General features: G+C 37.0%; 1 protein-coding gene across 3 annotated transcripts in view; it reads left to right on the plus strand.

Annotated features, from left to right (window-relative positions):
• Il12rb2 (interleukin 12 receptor subunit beta 2) overlaps positions 1-16,966 on the plus strand; it is a 93,313-nt gene extending 76,347 nt beyond the window's left edge. For all 3 annotated transcript variants that reach the window (XM_078026484.1, XM_005332369.4, XM_040288827.2), the window contains 3 exons: positions 473-563; positions 3,045-3,144; positions 8,397-16,966. In XM_078026484.1, the coding sequence (XP_077882610.1) occupies positions 473-563; positions 3,045-3,144; positions 8,397-8,939 (734 nt within the window). In that variant the 3' untranslated portion in view covers positions 8,940-16,966. The remainder of the gene's footprint in view (positions 1-472; positions 564-3,044; positions 3,145-8,396) is intronic.
• The last annotated feature ends 984 nt before the right edge of the window (positions 16,967-17,950 follow it).

Consider the following 17,950-nt stretch of genomic DNA (forward strand, 5'->3'; position numbering starts at 1 on the left):
AATAAATAATTTCAATAGATAGTGAAATGCTCTCATTCTTTTCATAGGAAAAACAAGCATAATTTCAAAGATTCTCAGATAGATAGAGGGCTTATCCAATGGTTTGGTAAAATTAGTAGCTACCATTTCTTGAGGGCCTCGGATATTCAATATATTTCCATATGCTTTAAATACACCATCTCTAATCTTCATAACCACCTGGAAGGTAGACATCATCAATCACATTTTACAGATCAAGTAACTGAGGTCTGCAGATCACACATCTGTTAGTAGCAGAGCTGGATTAAAACTTGGAGCTCCTTTTTCCCTAACCAAATGCAAAAAAATGGCTTGACCTTGTTCCTGAGCCCAACCGCCCAAGAGCTGTGAGTAGGGCCCAGAGAATTCACGCAAAAAGTAAAGTTCTATTTATAGGTCAGTATTTTGAAATGTTCATTGAAAATAACCGTAATAGGATTTTCTAACTTTTTAGGTAAAGCCAGTTGGAACATGTTTATGACGCCAAGCATTTGCATTGCCATCATCATGGTGGGTGTTTTCTCATTACGGTACTTCCGGCAAAAGTGAGTTGGTTAGACCTATTTGGTAAATGTATTTTTAAAATAATAATATCTGTTACTGCTATGGGTCAGGCAAACAGACATACTCATACATTGCTGGTGGCAGAATAAATTTATTCACCGTTTTTAGACAACAGTATGTGTTGAGTTTTAAAAAGTGTACCTATGCTCTAGCAATTCCTACCTAGGTATTTATATTTAAATATATCATAGATATATGCAGATAGTTAGTGGAAATTGTTTACTGAAATATTGTTCATAAAGAAAATATTTAAATAACCTAATTTCCCACTCTAATGGGATTGGTTAACTAAATCACAACATATTGCATATTATAACATATTATGCATCCATTACAGATGATGTAGAAGCTGGGCATGGTGGTACACACTTGTAGTTCCAGCTACTCTGGAGGCTGAAATGGGAGAATCATTTGAGCCCATAGATTTCAGACCAGCCTGAGTAACATACCAAGATCCCATATTTAAAAAAAAAAAAAAAAAAAAGATGATATAGAAGAAAATTAAATGCTATTTGTTATATTATACTTTTTAAAGCAGTTTGCAAGACAAATATACATATATTAATTTCTTAGAAATAGTGCGTACACACACATACATATGAAAGATATATAAATTGGTCATACATAATATAAAAGTCAAAATATGCAGGGCATGATGACACATGCCTGTAATCCCAATTACTTAGGAGGCCAAGTTAGGAAGATTACAAATTCAAGACCAGCCTGGGAAACTCATTAAGTCCCTGTCTCAAAAAATAAAATAAAATAAAATGGACTGGGTGCATAGTTCAGTGGTAGAGCACCATTAGGTTCAATTCCCAGTCTTGCATATACACACTTTCTCCCCCAGGTTAAAGAAATAAGCTTAAGTAAAGGGCTAATATGGTGGCTCCAGTCACCAGGGACCTAGCCATCTTCTGTTTTTCTGCTACACTGTCATGATGTAACTTCCATCCTCAAGTTCACCTCATGGTCCAGTAGTTGGCATCATAACTAGAAAGTGGTCTTTAAGTTGGGTGTACTGTTAGTCCACTAAATGAGGGTACTCTTCCTAGGAAATAGGGGAAAATAGATGGTGGGAGGCAATTAATGTTCTACCCCAAAGATATATAACACAATATTAATAGAGGTTGTATCTGGGAATAAAATCAAAGGTAATTTTAGTATTTTTCTATTTAACTATAATTTCTGAAGTTTCCTTAGTAAACATACATTATTTTGTAAAGAAAAATATTTAGTTTGTTATTTGATACAAAGCTTTCTTCAAATCCCAAGTAAAGAAATAGAAATAGTCAAAGTAAAACTAGCTCAACATTATTGTGCTAGCCATTGAACTTCTCTGGAAGGCTTTAGTTTATTGAAGATCTAATGTGTGATAAATATGTCAAAGCAGTGCTCTTTTAGGTATACTTTGAAAAAGTTTAACGCAAAAGTCAACTAGGATCACATATAGGCTCTTCATGGAAATAGTAGATATCAGGGTGAAGGCTAAACTGCTGTTTAAAAAAAAATCAGGAAAACTCAAATACAGTGTTTTAATTTTAATTATTCCTTCCATATACCAGTTCTTAGGAAAATCATCCAGGCTGGCAGCCAGCTCTGTTCCAATCACTTGGGAACCTAATTTTCTTCCATTTTATTGGCCAATCATTCCTTGGCTATTGCCCCCAGTTGCCTTTATACCAGACTACAGATATCTGATCATATTTCTTTGGAGAAAAACACTTTTCTTTGTGTCATATGACAATATCTCTCACTTTAAAAAGTTAAAAAATTATAGAGACCTTTCTTTGTCAAAGTTCATTAAAGCTAAATCTTTGAAAATGTTTCATATTGGTCTTAAAATTTTCAAAAAATAGGCAAAATATTTAAGTCACATGCAATTATACGGTTTTTTTGGAGTTTTTTTCCTTCTATATCATTAAAGACTTGTATTTCTTCTGATCACCAAGTACAAACATTGCTAACATACTTAAGTTCAAGCTATTTATACCTTATTGTATCCTGAGTATTTTTTTAACTTTTAGTGTAGTAATTTATTAATCATCTTAAATTCTTTGTAAATATTCTGATTAGCTCAATAATAAGTTCCCAAAGGATACAGGATCAGGTACCCTTACTTTCTGTCTATCCCCAGCATGAAGCACTATGATGATCACGTATTTAGGAGCTTAGTCAATGTTTGTTGAATAAATACATGACTGGATAGTGAGAGATTGCTAAAAATCACATTGAGGAAAAATTTCATAGTTGATTTAGCAACCCCTAAGTGGCTGTATGGTGACTCTTTATCATCGATCTGAATTTCACAGGAAACTACTCCATTATCTTTGTCCTTGAGGGTTTATATTTTACTCTTTGTATACTAAAGCAACCCCCACACCAAAATCACTACACTGGAAACCTGTGTTTCCTTGCCATTGTATGTGCTTAACCAAATGTCATTGTTTTCTCATCTATAGGGCATTTGTTCTCCTTTCATTACTCAGACCTCAATGGTGTAGCAGAGACATTCCAGACCCAGCAAACAGCACTTGGGCCAAGAAATATCCCATCATGGAGGTAAGGCATAAAGTCTCAGAAGTCAGTCAATGGGTTGCTAGTGATGACCACATCTAAGGTTCCTATTGTAGTTACAGGGAACCCTGAGATCCTATGGGTAAGCCGATGTCATTCAAGCTGAGTTACCACTGTTATGTCTGTTTTCTTCCTGAACTGAAGAGCAACCTATGCAACAAAACACTAAAAGAACCATAGTGTTCTATTCCTCTATAGGTCTTACATTCCCTTCCTCAACTCATCTTATTTCAAAAGAAATAAGAAATATTTTTTTTCCATTTACTGAATACTAGTCTGAGCACTGACTCATCCAAATTCAAGATAATTGAAGCTTTTGACTTTCCCAATCCTGACTGAACATAGAACAGATAAATAAAAGCAATACTATTTTGGTTTTGGCAGGAAGCCAGTAAGCTATTCCATTGTGCAAAGAAATGGTTTTAAAGGAGAGGTTGCTCAGCTGGCAGGCGAGAGGGCCAAGGGCAGTGAAGGGAGCTGCCACTGTTGCTCAGTAAAAGGAGGTGAGAACAGCTCACAGGGCAGGATGGGCCATTGTTAATGGAAGGCCTGGAAATAGAAGGCATCTGTATTATGGAGCAAGACTGTGCATTTAAGAGGAGCAATAGGTGAGGGAAGGAACGTGCCAATATCCTTCCCATTGCCCAGGGTATTGACAATCTCAGACTCCCTTTCTCACTCTTTACTTAAGCCCATCTTCTCCAAGATTCTTTTCTTTAATCACCCAGTGCCGCCTTCTGTCATCCATACCCTTCCTCAGCCAGAAGCCCATTACTACCAGACTCTGCTTTGGGAAGGAGCTGATCCCAGCTATCTCTGCTTTAGGAATTCAAGTCACTGCAGTTTAGTGCCTTTGGAATCTGGCCAGAGGTCAGCTTCTGCCACTACAATGTGTGAGACTCTTGAACAACTTACTCTACTATCCCAGCCTAGCTTCATCCTCTGTACAATAGGAATGAACAATACCTCCTTTGTATACTGCTGAGAGGACTAAATAATGTGAAGCACAAAGGTCATACAAAGCAAAGATCATTTACTCTCCTCCTGGGAAAACGCATATTTTATGACTCCTCTCTATCAAAGGATTTGTCCCTATTAAGTCACAACAGTGATAATGACAGAAATATGTATACAAATATTTATAAATATATATAATGTACCATATATAATTATACTATGTTATATATTCAGTATATTTATATATAGTATAGTATATATAATATCATTTATTTATACTATATATTTTAAAAATGTATACTATATAGCACATATATTTATTCTACTATAACAATATATAATAGCAATAAACATATTTCATATGTATTTCTATATCATATATATGAATTTCTATAACATCCAATGTGTATTTCTAATATAGAATACATTATATATAGTATATAAATATGAATACTGTATACTACATATAGTATACTACATAATAAGTAAGCATATTGTATATAGAATTTACTTATATGTATTTATATAATGTATATTTATATATTACTTTCTATGTGCCAGGCACTTTTAAAATTATTATTATTATTATCATCTAAGTTGCTTATAGTCTCACTAAGTTGCTGTGGCTGGTTTTGAATTTGTTATCCTCCTGCCTAAGCCTCCCAAGACAGGCACTTTTAAAACATTGCATACATTAACATTTAATCCACATAGAGTTTTAAGAAGTTGTGCTAAACTGGGCTCAGTAGCCCATGACTGTAATCTCTACTTGGGAGACTAAGGAAGGAAAATATCAAGTTTGAGATCAGCCTCAGCAACTTAGTGAGACCTGTCCCAAAATAAAATAAATAAAATAAATTGGGGATGTAGCTCAGTGGTACAGAACCCCAAGGTTCAATCCCCAGTACTATTAAAAAATAAATAAACAATAAGAGGTTGTGCTATTATTATCCTCATTTTTCAGATGAGGAAAATGAGGCACAGAGAAAGAATCAAGTAACTAGTGCAACATTAGTTAGCTAATAGAGGATGATACTAGATTCACATACAAGCAATATGTCCTGTCCACCATCACACTGTACATCCCAACAGAGCTTTAAGCATAGGGTGAGGGAAGTGTTTCTATTGGTCCAAACCTCTGAGCTGAGCAGACTAGCCCTCACTTGGTGGTAATCTTGCAATGATCCATGGAAACACTCTATAGCCATGAGGCCTTAGAAGGATGTCCCTGCTGGTATTAGAGGGATTCAAGTGTCAGGAGTTGAAACAGATGAAGCTGAAATTCTCTTCCAATGCTGAGATTTTAAGGTGTTAAAAGCCTAAAACAGCACAGGGGAAGTAGCTCTGGGTCAGTTGCAGACAACTGCCTTCAAACTGTAGCTTTAGCATCAGGACCTCTGCCTGCCTATGCACAGGTAATATAGGGGATACAGAGTCATAAGCTTATAACAAATGCTAAGAAAAATGTGTACAGTGTTAGAGAAAGTAAAGTAGGAAGAAGGTAAAGAAAGGATACAAATGCCCAAAGTTGTGTAGCATAAGTCCACTCATTGCAGCATTATAAGTAAAAGCAAAAAAACCGGATATGTGTGTCTAAAATTCTTTGACATCCTTGAAAGCAAAAACAGTGGTCTAAAGTGAGTTCTAATCTGTATGAAAGGAAGGAAATTTGTACACATACCTATATGCCTGCAATAGGTATACAGGATATTTCTGGAAGCCTACATATGATATATAGGAAACCAATAATGGCAGTTGTATCTGGGGGAGAATGTTGGAAGTATGAGGGCCATTTTATTTTCATTAAATATTCCTTTTGAACCTAAAAAAAAAAGTTTTAGAAAACTATGCTCATATACTTATTTGCAAAAATAACCAGTGAAGCTGGGCACAGTGGTGCATGCCTATAATTCCAGTGGCTGGGGAGGCTGAGACAGGAAAATTGTGAGTTCAAAACCAGCCTTAGCATGGTAAGGCACTTAGCAATTTAGTGAGACCCCATTTTTAAGTAGAATACAAAATAGGGCTGGAGATGTGGCTCAGTGGTTGAGTGCCCCTGAGTTCAATCCCCAGTACCCCCTGCCAAAAAAAAAAAAATGAAATTAGAAACTTTTAAAACTTTAGGTAGCTTAAACATGGCATCCAAGAGGAAAACCTTGAAGCAGTCTCAGAATGGCATATGGCTTGACCCTTGAAGTCGGTAGACTATTTTTAAGGAGTCATATTGCCCTCCTGGTGCCTGCTGAAGGCAGACTGCAGAAATACAAGGGAGTGTTTTTCACTTCCACAAAATGTGCTCTGAGCTCTCCGGCCTCACATCCCCCTACCAGTTCTTATGTGAGTGAAAAAAAATCATGTGCCTTAAAGCTCTGAAGAAAAAGGCCAAATCATAAAAGGGATCACTGGGATAGTATCCAGCTTGTAAAAGCTTAAAATAGTGTCCATGAGGTTTCTGAACCAATGAAGGCTTAAAGAGGCCTTCCCTTCCAGGGCTTGGCCCAAGGGCCTACTCTGTGAAAGCTCTGAGGAGCAACTTCTCTGAGTATTGCCAAGGATTTAATGGAGGCAAAGTGAACACCTCACCTTGTGAAAATAACCAGCCCTTTCCACACCCTGCCTAATCTCTCCCACATCTGTAGTAGCAGCACTTTGGCAGCTCTGCTTCCCACAGCTGCCAGCCATGTTCCAAGCCAGATCAACATTCGAAGGCCAGTTTGGGTAGTGAGCAGAGAAGAGGAAACTTCTAAGAGAAGCACACACATGCCCCTTCTAGCTCTTGTGAGGGACCTTCGTGGAAACCTAACAGCCCCATCACTCACTTTCTTGATCTTTGCCATGCACAAGGCAAAGGTGGCAACATCAGAGGCCAATAGATAAATTGTATTCTCTTGCACAATTTGTCATTTGACAAATGAGAAAACTGAGACCCAGACAGGTTGATCAAGTTTATCCAGGCTAGTTGTTGGAGTTGGGACTAGTCCTCAGGGTTTGCCCTGTCCCAAGGCTATTTTTATTTTTTGTCATTCTACTCCTCCTTTAATACATGGTCTCTATGAGCAAATGGCTTGCAGACATGTAAAAGGAGGAAGAAAAAAGTGGTAGTACAAAGCATCATGTGTCAAGAAACTAACTTGTGGTTTTCTCACTCACGTAGGAATCCTATATAAGGAATGGCCAAAAAGGGTTTCATGGAAAGGGAAAGGGCCAAGAAAGCACAGTGGAGCAAATATTAACAGGGTGAATTGTCTTGGTAGCACTACAAAAATGTCTTAAGTAAGTCTGGACCATGGCTGAAAGAGCAACCTGAGAAGGGAAACAGGGAGAAGTAGAGGAAGAAGCAGGAACTCATGGTCAGGCTGAAGTGTGTATATGTAAATAAGTGTGTATATGTCAATAATTGGAACTCTGCTTTAGAAAAATCAGGCAGTTCATGTGTAGGATACTTTTTAGGATGTAAAGATAGTCCAAATAAAGCCTGGCAAAAGAAATATTTGTGAAGTGCCTAGGACTTGGATTCAGGAATGGGCAGAGTTCAGAAAGGAAAGAGATATGACACTGAAGAGCTAGTAACCAACAGGATACTGAGAAAGAGAAATTCATTATTACTTATGAAAATTGTTTGCTAATTTTTATCTGTTACAAACAAAATTAGCTAAAGGAAAAAAGAACAGAAAACTTCCAGAAAAGCTATTCAAGTGGTCTTTCTTGAAAGCAAATCTGACAAGGATATTATCTTGCCTGACCAATGTTAACTGCTTTCAGTAGTTCCATCAAAGACCAAACCCTTTAAGCATCCCTTACAAGGCCCTCTACGATGTGACCCTCTCCTATTTCCAAAGCCTCAGTTTTCCAATAAGAAGAAATAACTAGCAGGTTCCAGAATATGTCAGTCCTCTTTGCCTACCACTTCATCCTTGGGACATACTCCACATCTCTCAGAACTCAGCTCTAGCATCACTTCAGTCACCACCCCTTGACAGAAAATAGGCTCAACCTTTCCTTTGTACTCACTGGCCCTGGAGGAAAACAGGTAGGATAGCTCATTCCCATTAGAAGAAACAGCCAGGCTGAAGGCTGATCCAGGTAGTGACTCACCTACTGGGGGTTGAGGGAGAAGTCTCTGGCTCCTGCCTACCTGACCGATGTTAACTGCTTTGCTTTCCTTACCTCTGAAAATTAAGGGTCTACAGTGTTCCACTTGGGGCTGAGGTAGTCCAGGTTGTGAGGCCTCTGAAAACCCTATATAGAAATAAGAGCTGCTTCTTCATTCCTTCTCCCAGGAGAAGACACAGCTGCCCTTGGACAAGCTCCAGATATCCTGGTCCACTCCTGAAGAGCCTGAGCCGCTGGTCATCAATGAAGTTCTCCATCAAATGACTCCAGTCTTCAGACATCCCCATTGCCTCAAGTGGCCAGTAAGGGGACAAGGAGTCCAAGGTTACTTTACGTCTAAGGAAGACACAGTGTACAGTGCCTCCAGCCCTTTATCTTCCAGAGCTCTCAAAGCTGAGACAAGACAGCTAGTGGATCTGTATAAGGTGCTGGAGAGCAAGGACACTGGCTCAAAGGCAGGAAAAATAACCAGCCCTTTGACAGTTCTCCCAGGGGACTACCTTCCCAGCCATGAGGGCTACTTACCCTCCAACATTGATGATCTCCCTTCACATGAGGTTCCTCTCGCTGACCAATTGGAAGAACTGGAGCCTCAGCACATCTCACTTTCTGTTTTCATGTCAAGTTCCCTTCACCCACTCAACTTCTCCTGTGGTGAAAAGCTGACTCTAGATCAGTTAAAGATGGGGTGTGACTCCCTCATTCTCTAAATGGTCAGGCTCCAAGCCTGAAAAGTCTGTGTCCTCAATCAGCATAGCATGCCCCATTTACCCAGCCCTTACTCCAGTTGTCATAATCCTTGGTAGCATCAGTTCTGGCTGCAGCTAGAGGGTGGTCCTGCCAGCTTTCTTCAAAGCCTAAAGGTTACATGTGGACCTAGAATTCCAGACCTGAGTTCCTGACAACTGTCTTGGCTATGCTAATAAGAAAGGGAAAAGGGGGAAAGGAGTAGAAACCAAACTCTCAGTAGTAATTTGAGTCCAAAGGATCATTCAAGCACCTACTATTTATAAAACACCACCAGGCTTTATCCTCTATATCAGTTGGAAATTTTTTTTTGCCAACACTGTCCAATACAGTATACACTAGCTACGTTGACTGTTAACCACCTGAAGTGTCTAGTGTGACTCAAGAATTGATTTTTTGGGGGGGAGGGGGTGCTGAGGATTGAACCCAGGACCTTGTGCATGCAAGGCAAGCACTCTACCAACTAAGCTATATCCCCAGCCCAAGAACTGAATTTTGATTATAATCAAACTACTATATGTGGCTAGTGGCTACTGCATTGGATAGTACAACTCTAGATGGTGAATACACTAATGAGTATTTTAAGGAGCCTTCAAAACAAGTCAACATAGTTTTATAGATGCTGACACAAAAAATACCGGTAAACACCAATATAAAAGGGCCTCCAAAATGTTCACAACTATCAATTATTCCTACTTTTCCTAGTTCTGCTTGTTTCATTTTACCTGTGCCTTTTCAGTGAAATCAAGGCAGAATGGTGTAGAGCTACTTAAACCCACCATGGGACCTTAGGTAAGCCAGCCTCTGGATCTCTTGTAAAGGGCTTTGACCCCTAGTTTCCTCTTCTTTTTGCTGCAGCAAGTACTGCCTTCAGGACCAGGGCTATCTCTGGGACTAAGACCTCAACCCCAAGTGTTGCACTTTGAACCTTTTCCGAAAGTACAGCAGAAAAGTCCATGAACCTTTTTATTAAATCCCCAACAAGCCTGAGCGAAAGCTTTACCCACTCCCAATGACTAACACTGGAGCTGAGGGAGCTTCTTATAATCAATTCATTTGTTCAACTCATTTCTTCTCACAAGGTTCTATTCTTTTAAGTCACCTGATACAGTTGTTTCCTGTCCCAGTACCACTACAAAGGCTTATTTCCCTCTTTCTAGCCTACAGAACTCATGGATGTTTAAATTAAACATCTTTATTATTAAAGGCTAATGGGTGAACCTTTATGAATCAAACACACTCTCAAACAGAAAGTTCTTCTCTTCTAAAAAAAAGATAAGCAATTTTACCAACTGACCAACTGATGGATCTTTACGACTTTTACCAGAATGTTTCCAATAGATTAAAATTAAAACCTTATGAAACACAATGTTTGCCAAAAGAGCTTCCTTATTAATAAAGCACTCATATGGATTAAGAGAAATGCTAACACTTTAAAGAAAAACTGGACTATGAGTAGGCAAACCATAAAGTACATATTAATACCCAATAAACATGAAAAAGTCACCCTGAATCAAAGAAATGCAAATTAAATATTATTAAATGATATTTCACACTTATCAGATTAGCAAAGATTACTTTAAAAATTAGCCAGGTATTAATCAGAGAAACTGGTGTGTTAGCAGTTTTCTGGAGGGCAGCTGGGCAATATTCAATACAATTTGAACAAACAGCTGGGCATGGTGATGCACGTTTGTAATCCCAGCTACTCTGGAGCTGAGAAAGGCCAGCCTAAGCAATTTAGGGAGATCCTATATCAAAATAAAATTGAAAAGGACTAGAGATAGAGCTTGGTGGCAAACACTTGCCTGACATGTGCAAGAAGACCCTGGGCTCAATCTTTAAAACCATTAAAAAAAAATTGAAATAGAATATGTAACTTTATTCCTATCAACGTAGCCTAGAGAACAGTATAAATATCCTAATGTGAATGCAGGATTCCTCAATAGCATTGATGAAAATAGGTGTGAGCCTCAATCACCCTTTGGTAAGAATCAGATTCCACTAGTTTTGACACTCCGTTACTTTAAAGTCTATGTAAAACAAAAATGCTAATTAAACTGTAATATGGCATTATTTTCAAAGATACTTTCTTTTTGGTGGAGGGGCAGTGCTGGAGATCTAACCCAGGACATCCTGCATGCATGCAAGTGCTCTACCACTGAGCTATATCCCCAACCCTCCTTTTTTTAAATTTTTGAGAAAGGGATTCAACCTAAATCACCCAGGCTGGCCTGGAACTTGTGATCCTTCCTCAACTTCTGGAGTAGCTGGGATCAGAGGCTTGGGGGGGGGGGGTGTTTACCACACCCAACCATTAAACCATTTATTTAGTTTAAAAAAAAAAAGAATCAAGACTACATTTGACTCAATTTTGTGGCTTGGGAATTGTTGAAATGCAAATAAACATCTTTCTTTTATGCTAATTGGCTCCATACTTTGCTAGTAGTCACTTTTTATTTACAAATGTCAAAATGTTCTAAAGTAGGTTCTTCTCAGACTTCAATCAAATCTCTAAAAAATCTATTATGAGCTGCCAGTCCTTTTGAGTCAATTCAGGTCAATTTTTGCACTTGGGATTAAAGCCAGGGGCACTACTCTACCACTCAGCTACATCCCTAGCCCATTTTTATACCTTTTTTTGAGATGGGGTCTTGCTGTTACAGAGGCTGACCTTGAATTTATCAACCTCCTGCCTCAACCCCAGAATGGCTGGGATTTACAGGTGTGTACCACTGTGCTGGCTTCAGGCCACTTCTCAACTTTCCCAACTTCAAGGAACTCTATATGCTTGTCAGGTGAGATTCAAAATACCTTCACTTTCTAATGCTAGGCATTTTGCCACCTATTAGGTAATAGGAACCAAGGAAACATTATAAAGGGAATTACAAGATCCTCCAAGAATAAACTTTCTCAAGGACCCAGAAATTTCACTGGAAAAGCTTAAAACATCCACAATCCTAACATTTGCATAATTGGAAGAAAATTATCAAAACTCACTTATTAAAATCCCAACTCACTTGTTATCTAATGTAATCATCACTTTACCAAGTTAGTATATACTGTACCTCCCTGCACATTAGCACCAAGAAGTGAACTTCATAACCTAAAGATATTTTCTTGTGGCCCAAACTGAGGATCAATCAAGGAGACTCCCTTTCCCACCTCCCATCTCTCAAGGTAAAAATAGGAATTCCCAAAATTTCATTTAGAAACAGAAATCTTACTTTATTTATTCCATCACAAAAGGGAGCAAAAGACCATCTGCCTTCTTTTCACAACACTGTGGAAAACACTTGTTTCCTAAGTTATTCTCAACCCCATACTATAATTCAATTTGATCAGATTCTGTCCAATCCTTGTAAACAGAGCCAACTCCCACCCTCTGTGATCTATGGCAGGGTAACTTACAAGAAGCTGTGCACAGCTTTTTAAAATATTATATCCACTTTTTACTTGCTTGTAATAGAGGAAAAATAATTAGCAAGGATGTTTAGTAAGTCATTCCTCCAGCTAGAGGGAGTCTTCATTTCAAAGTTTTCTCTAAAAATCTGAGGTTACTTTTAAAGTTTAACAACCCTAGATTGATAAACCTGAAAAAGGAAACATCCCCAATGCCCTATAAGGGACATACTAATTATGTTCTTCAATCAACAGGTTATTGGCAATTTTCCCTTAATAAACGTTTTTTCTTGAAGAGAACTTCTCAGATGTTGTATTTTTCAATTAGCTACACAGCATCAAAAGTACTTCTTCCTTCAACAGGACTTCCAGCTCTAGCAAGACTCAAGATGCAAGGGATCAGTACAACTGCTATAAAAAAATAATGTGGATTTTGACATATAGTGACCAAGTGCCACTTAATCTTCAAGATACAGTATACTGTAATGAACAAAATACAGTGATGTGAAGCATATAATATACTTGTTAGGTAGGATTATGATTTTTCCCCCATGGCTAGTAGTCAGTAAACATCTAACTTAAAAAATGGTTTTATCGAATCCAGGCCTGTACATTGTTCAGAAGATCCTAATCTAGCCTTAGTACCTAAGTAGTGCCTTCATCAATGCATATACTACAAAATGGAACACAAAATCAAGTTGAAGCCAAATTGTTTAGTTTTAAAGGAAGTTGTTTTACCACAAAAGAAAAAAAAAAAGTCCTTGTAAATTTAATTAGAAATTCCGAATTCCCAGGGGAAATGGACAATTATCTACCTCCTAACAGTTGTTATATGTGAATCATGAAAGCCCAAACACTTTTGGCCATGTAATGGGGGAAAATAAAAACATTCATCTTCTTGGATGAATTTTGTGATTTCTAAAATAATCCAGCAATGTTAATATTCGGATAAACATTTAACATGCACTTGTCTAAGTATTATCACATGGCTGATCAACATGTGTGATTACAACCCAGGTGTAAAATGAATTCAATATGCAGAGTTCCCAAAATAAAACAAAAATTTTCTGACATTACTCATTAGCTAATAGAATATTTAGTCCCAATCTGATTTCAGGCAAATGGCAAGAATCAGGTACCACAATTGAAGTGATACAGTATAAAACCATAGAATTGTCCAAAGCAACTTCCCGTTTTCTTCTAACATCAGAATCCTGAATATCAGCCCTTTACTCAACATTTCCACACCAGTAACAGGTAATAAAGGCCACAAGGTCAATTCACAGTAGTTGTCTCAGACCTGGTTCACATGGTATGAACCAATCATCTACAGCTTGTCTTCCACATACAAAACCTACGAATTATCTATGCAAATGCAATAGGAACTGCCATACCCTCCCACATGGGCAGCAAAAGAGATGTTACTGACTTGAAACCTAATAACTTAAGAAAACTGCAAATTACCAACTTTCAGCTGTCACTTCTCACCTTTTCCTTCTATTTAAAAGTGGACTCTCAGTTACTTAGTACGTATCACAAACGCTATAAAAATTTCGCCTCGTTTTATTGAGAGGATGACATCCAGGGATGCTCAACTATTGACCTACATCCCCAGTCCTTTTTACTTTTTGAGTCTTCCCAAGTTGCCAGGCTGACCTTTTAACTTGCAATCCTTTTGCCTTAGCCTCCCAAGTGACTAGGAATATAGGCAGGTATGCCACCATGTCAGGCAGAAAAACTGTTATGAGAAATCATTTAATTTGGTGACAGGTTATTTTTGTTTTTTGCCTATGTAAGATATGCATAATTCTTATAGAAAAACTGATTAGCGACACCTGAGCATTGATATGAGCACTACTGTCAAACCTCATGGTATTGTGATAACTTTTATAGCAGATCCATACATTTAAGTTGCTAGACAATTTTTATTTGAAGAAACAAAATCGGCCTTAAAAAGCTATCAGGTTAACTCATCCCTTTCCTGATTATAGCATCAAAGTATGAATTTATTTCATAACTTCCTGTGAGGTAGGATCTAGCTTGTACCTTGAACTGTTTTATTTTCAAAGAGCTCTTAGATGCTGACTTGGAAGAAACAACTTGAGTAAGAATACAGCACACACTTTATGGAAAAGGCTACACAAAGGCTTTGTGGACTACCAACATTTTTGTGCTTTTTTTTTTTTTTTTTTGCTTTTAACCATTCAATACTATTAAAAACCATTCTTAGCTCAGGAATGCAGTGATAAGAGTGCAGCCTAGTATTTCTAAGGCCCTGGGTTCAAGTGCCAGCACCACAAAAAAAGAAAAACAAAAACTCAGGAATGTAAAAAACAGACCACAGGCTAAAGTTTGCTGATAGATTTAGATATAGCACTTAAAGCTTCTTATGCACAGGTTATAACCTTGTTTCACTATATTCTTGGATTTAATTCCTCCACCTGACTTATTAATCCTCAAACTTCAAAACCAATTAGGGTCTCAGGTTCAAAGAATCATGCCCAAGGTAAATGGTACCTCCCAACCCACACAGCTAAGCAAAAAGTAACCACCCAAATTTCTTACAGCTGCCATTATCTCTGACAGACTGGGGATGTAGCTCAGTACTAGTGTTTGGCATGTGTGCAGCTCTGGGTTCAATCCCCAACATTGAAAAACAAATGACAAAGCCCTAATAAATTTGTCTTGCAAATTATGTTGATAGATTATTACTAGACTGGAAAAGTTTAATCAGGTACTATTTTACTGCCTTTGCTACTAGGCACAGGCTTGCCAAAAAGATAATAATCAAGTTTCTGGGCTCTCAGTAAACTTGGATATGGCATTCAGTAGGGTTTAACAATCACTTGTACATCAATCTCATTATTACTACAAATGTTCAAATTAGAATATATTTTCTAAGCACTTTCTCTAGAAAGCAGAACTGTATATCAGCTGAAGGTTGGGACAGATGTCCTTTTAAGGTACCTGCATAATCTTACCTTTCAGTCAACGTCAGGATCTATCGACTTCACATTTCTCCTTTTTAACTTTAATACCTGTTGGTTTCTTCCACCAGCTAGTGCTCTTAAAAAGTCATTTTTAAAATTCAATACACAGGATTTAGACTTTGTATGCAACTACCTATTAATACTTTTCTATTTCAGTGCAATCTCTAGCAATTAGAAAAATAACAATGAATACTTAATATTCTCCCTCCAAACCCATACCAAAAATAAGCCCCAAATATATTTACAACCCTGGAAATGATGTCTTACTTCCATTTTTAAAAAATAAAACTGAATAAAGGTACTAAATGTACACTGTCTTGTGACACATTTTAAGAGCTTAAATAACTCAAGTCTTAAAATAGTATTCAACTAGTAAACCATACCCCCAGTCATTTCAGTACACTTGTAAATGTCTTTAAAAGCTTCAGTTCTCGATATTATTTTCATTTAAAAGCATCAAGATAAAAATTCACCAAAACATCAGTCACACTATTTAAGGAACCTATACCCAGTTAGCCATTGAAAACTAGCATTATGATATTCAGTGGAAACCTGATTTTCTAAGAGAAATGAAAATTGTCACATAAACCCTTGAAATTCATTTTACCTGAACTTAAACTTTCCCAATTTTGTCACTGTTGGGGATCTCTCTCAAATAAGTTTATCAAATAAAAACCGCACATAATACCTAAATGTAATACTTTTAAAACTTAAATGAGCATTACATCTTGAGGGTATGAAGAGGTCAGAAACTGGGAAACACATGACAATGAGGGCTCCTATTTGGTTGCTTTTATAACTTTTTAAGAAGTGAGCATGAAAATAAATCTTTATTTTCAGTTATTACCCACGAATAAGAGAAAGTTAGGTTCACAGTTTTAGCTATTGACACAAAGTGAACTAGGAGGCAAATTCACATCCATCAGACACAACTAATGGATCAACTTTTTCAAGTTTAGGCTATCTTGAAAGCTTGCAACATACCAGATATTGCTGTGTGTTTTCTAGTGACAATGGCTGACAGCAAATGGAACTTGAAGTGTTTTTGAATAACAGGTGTTTTCTATAATATGTTGCTGGAAATCAAGAGATTTATAAACATGTTCAGAAGAGTTGAATCCTTAAAGTCTAAACACACTGATTTAAGAGTGTGTATGTTACAATTTCAAAAGGAGTCAATAATCCATATGGACTAAATTAATACTTGCCTCTGGGTAGCAGGCCTTTTTGTAAATATAAAATTATATTAGACATTAGCACCAGTGCAGAACATGCTCAGCATCATAAGATCCAAAACACCAGCACAAGTTTATCCATCACTAAAAAACAATTACCTCTTACTAAGATGTCAAGACTAGTAGGTAGATTGATACATCCAATCCAAACGAATAACTTTTGTATTGTACAATCTTTTTTTCAGAAGTATAAGTGAAAACCAATCAACTACATAGCAGACATGTTAAATTTAAAATCTCCAATATTTTAAAAACTGGACCTTACCAGAGGTAGAAAATAACTGACAAGTGACAGAAGTTAAAACTTTAAATAAAATTCCTTCCCTGTTTAATCAATAAATGTGGCAGAATAAAAAAAAAAAATCCTACAAAACCTGTTTATTGATCATTCTATCCATGTGTTTAGTAAGTGGTGATGCTCCTGTTCAAGGAATCCATTAATTACCTAATTTTCTAATAAAGGAAGAGAGAAAAGATATTTATCACCTTCTCTGGAACAAATATTCATCTATCAATTTAAGACCAAATAGTAACAATATAGGAAATCATTAACAGTTAAAGATTTTTGGCTTATGTTTTATGGATGGTGCTGCTGTTCCAACCTTATAAAGTAAAGCTGTCTGCATTCCAAATTTCAAAAATTGAAGACTCTCCCCATCTCACCATACTAACCAGTGCCCTTTGGTTTCTTCAGAACAAGAAAGGTTAAAAGGGTTGTTGATTACAGATGTAACATTCTGATTTGGGGACCTATCAAACAAAAATCATAGCAAGTGCCAGACACTTATTTTACAGAAGTCTAAACATTACCCATTAGAGCAAATCAACTTATTCCACTCACCCTGTTGGAGGGGGGTAGAAATTCTATATCCATAACACTTGACAGGATGTGTTTATCAACACTAAGTAGATCAAACAATGTCCACAAATAAAGTGTCTAGCTTGACTTTTAAAATGGGAAAAGTCACATATTTCAAAAGTAAATATAGTTGAAATTGTGAATCGGGTATAATTTGAACCTAATGAACCATGCAGGAAGCGAGGGTTAATAAACCAATGTGCTTTGAATTTGTTCAAGTACTGATATTTCTGTATATAAAGATTTAGCATATATAACAGCTATTATGAGAAGTGAAAAAAGATTTTTCCCCAAAAATGAAAATATTAAAACTAAGTTAAAATACATAAAGTAGTTAGTATTCCACACAGCATAAAATTCGACAAATCAAAGTTTACATGTCCCAGCTGACCATGTGTGAAAATGCAAAGCAGGTATTAAAACTGATATTATGTCCAATATTTAAAACCAGTTTGTAATTGGGGGAACATCTAAATCCTTAATTAAAA

This window comes from Ictidomys tridecemlineatus, chromosome 11, assembly GCF_052094955.1.
Source record: "Ictidomys tridecemlineatus isolate mIctTri1 chromosome 11, mIctTri1.hap1, whole genome shotgun sequence".
Taxonomy (NCBI): Eukaryota; Metazoa; Chordata; class Mammalia; order Rodentia; family Sciuridae; genus Ictidomys; species Ictidomys tridecemlineatus.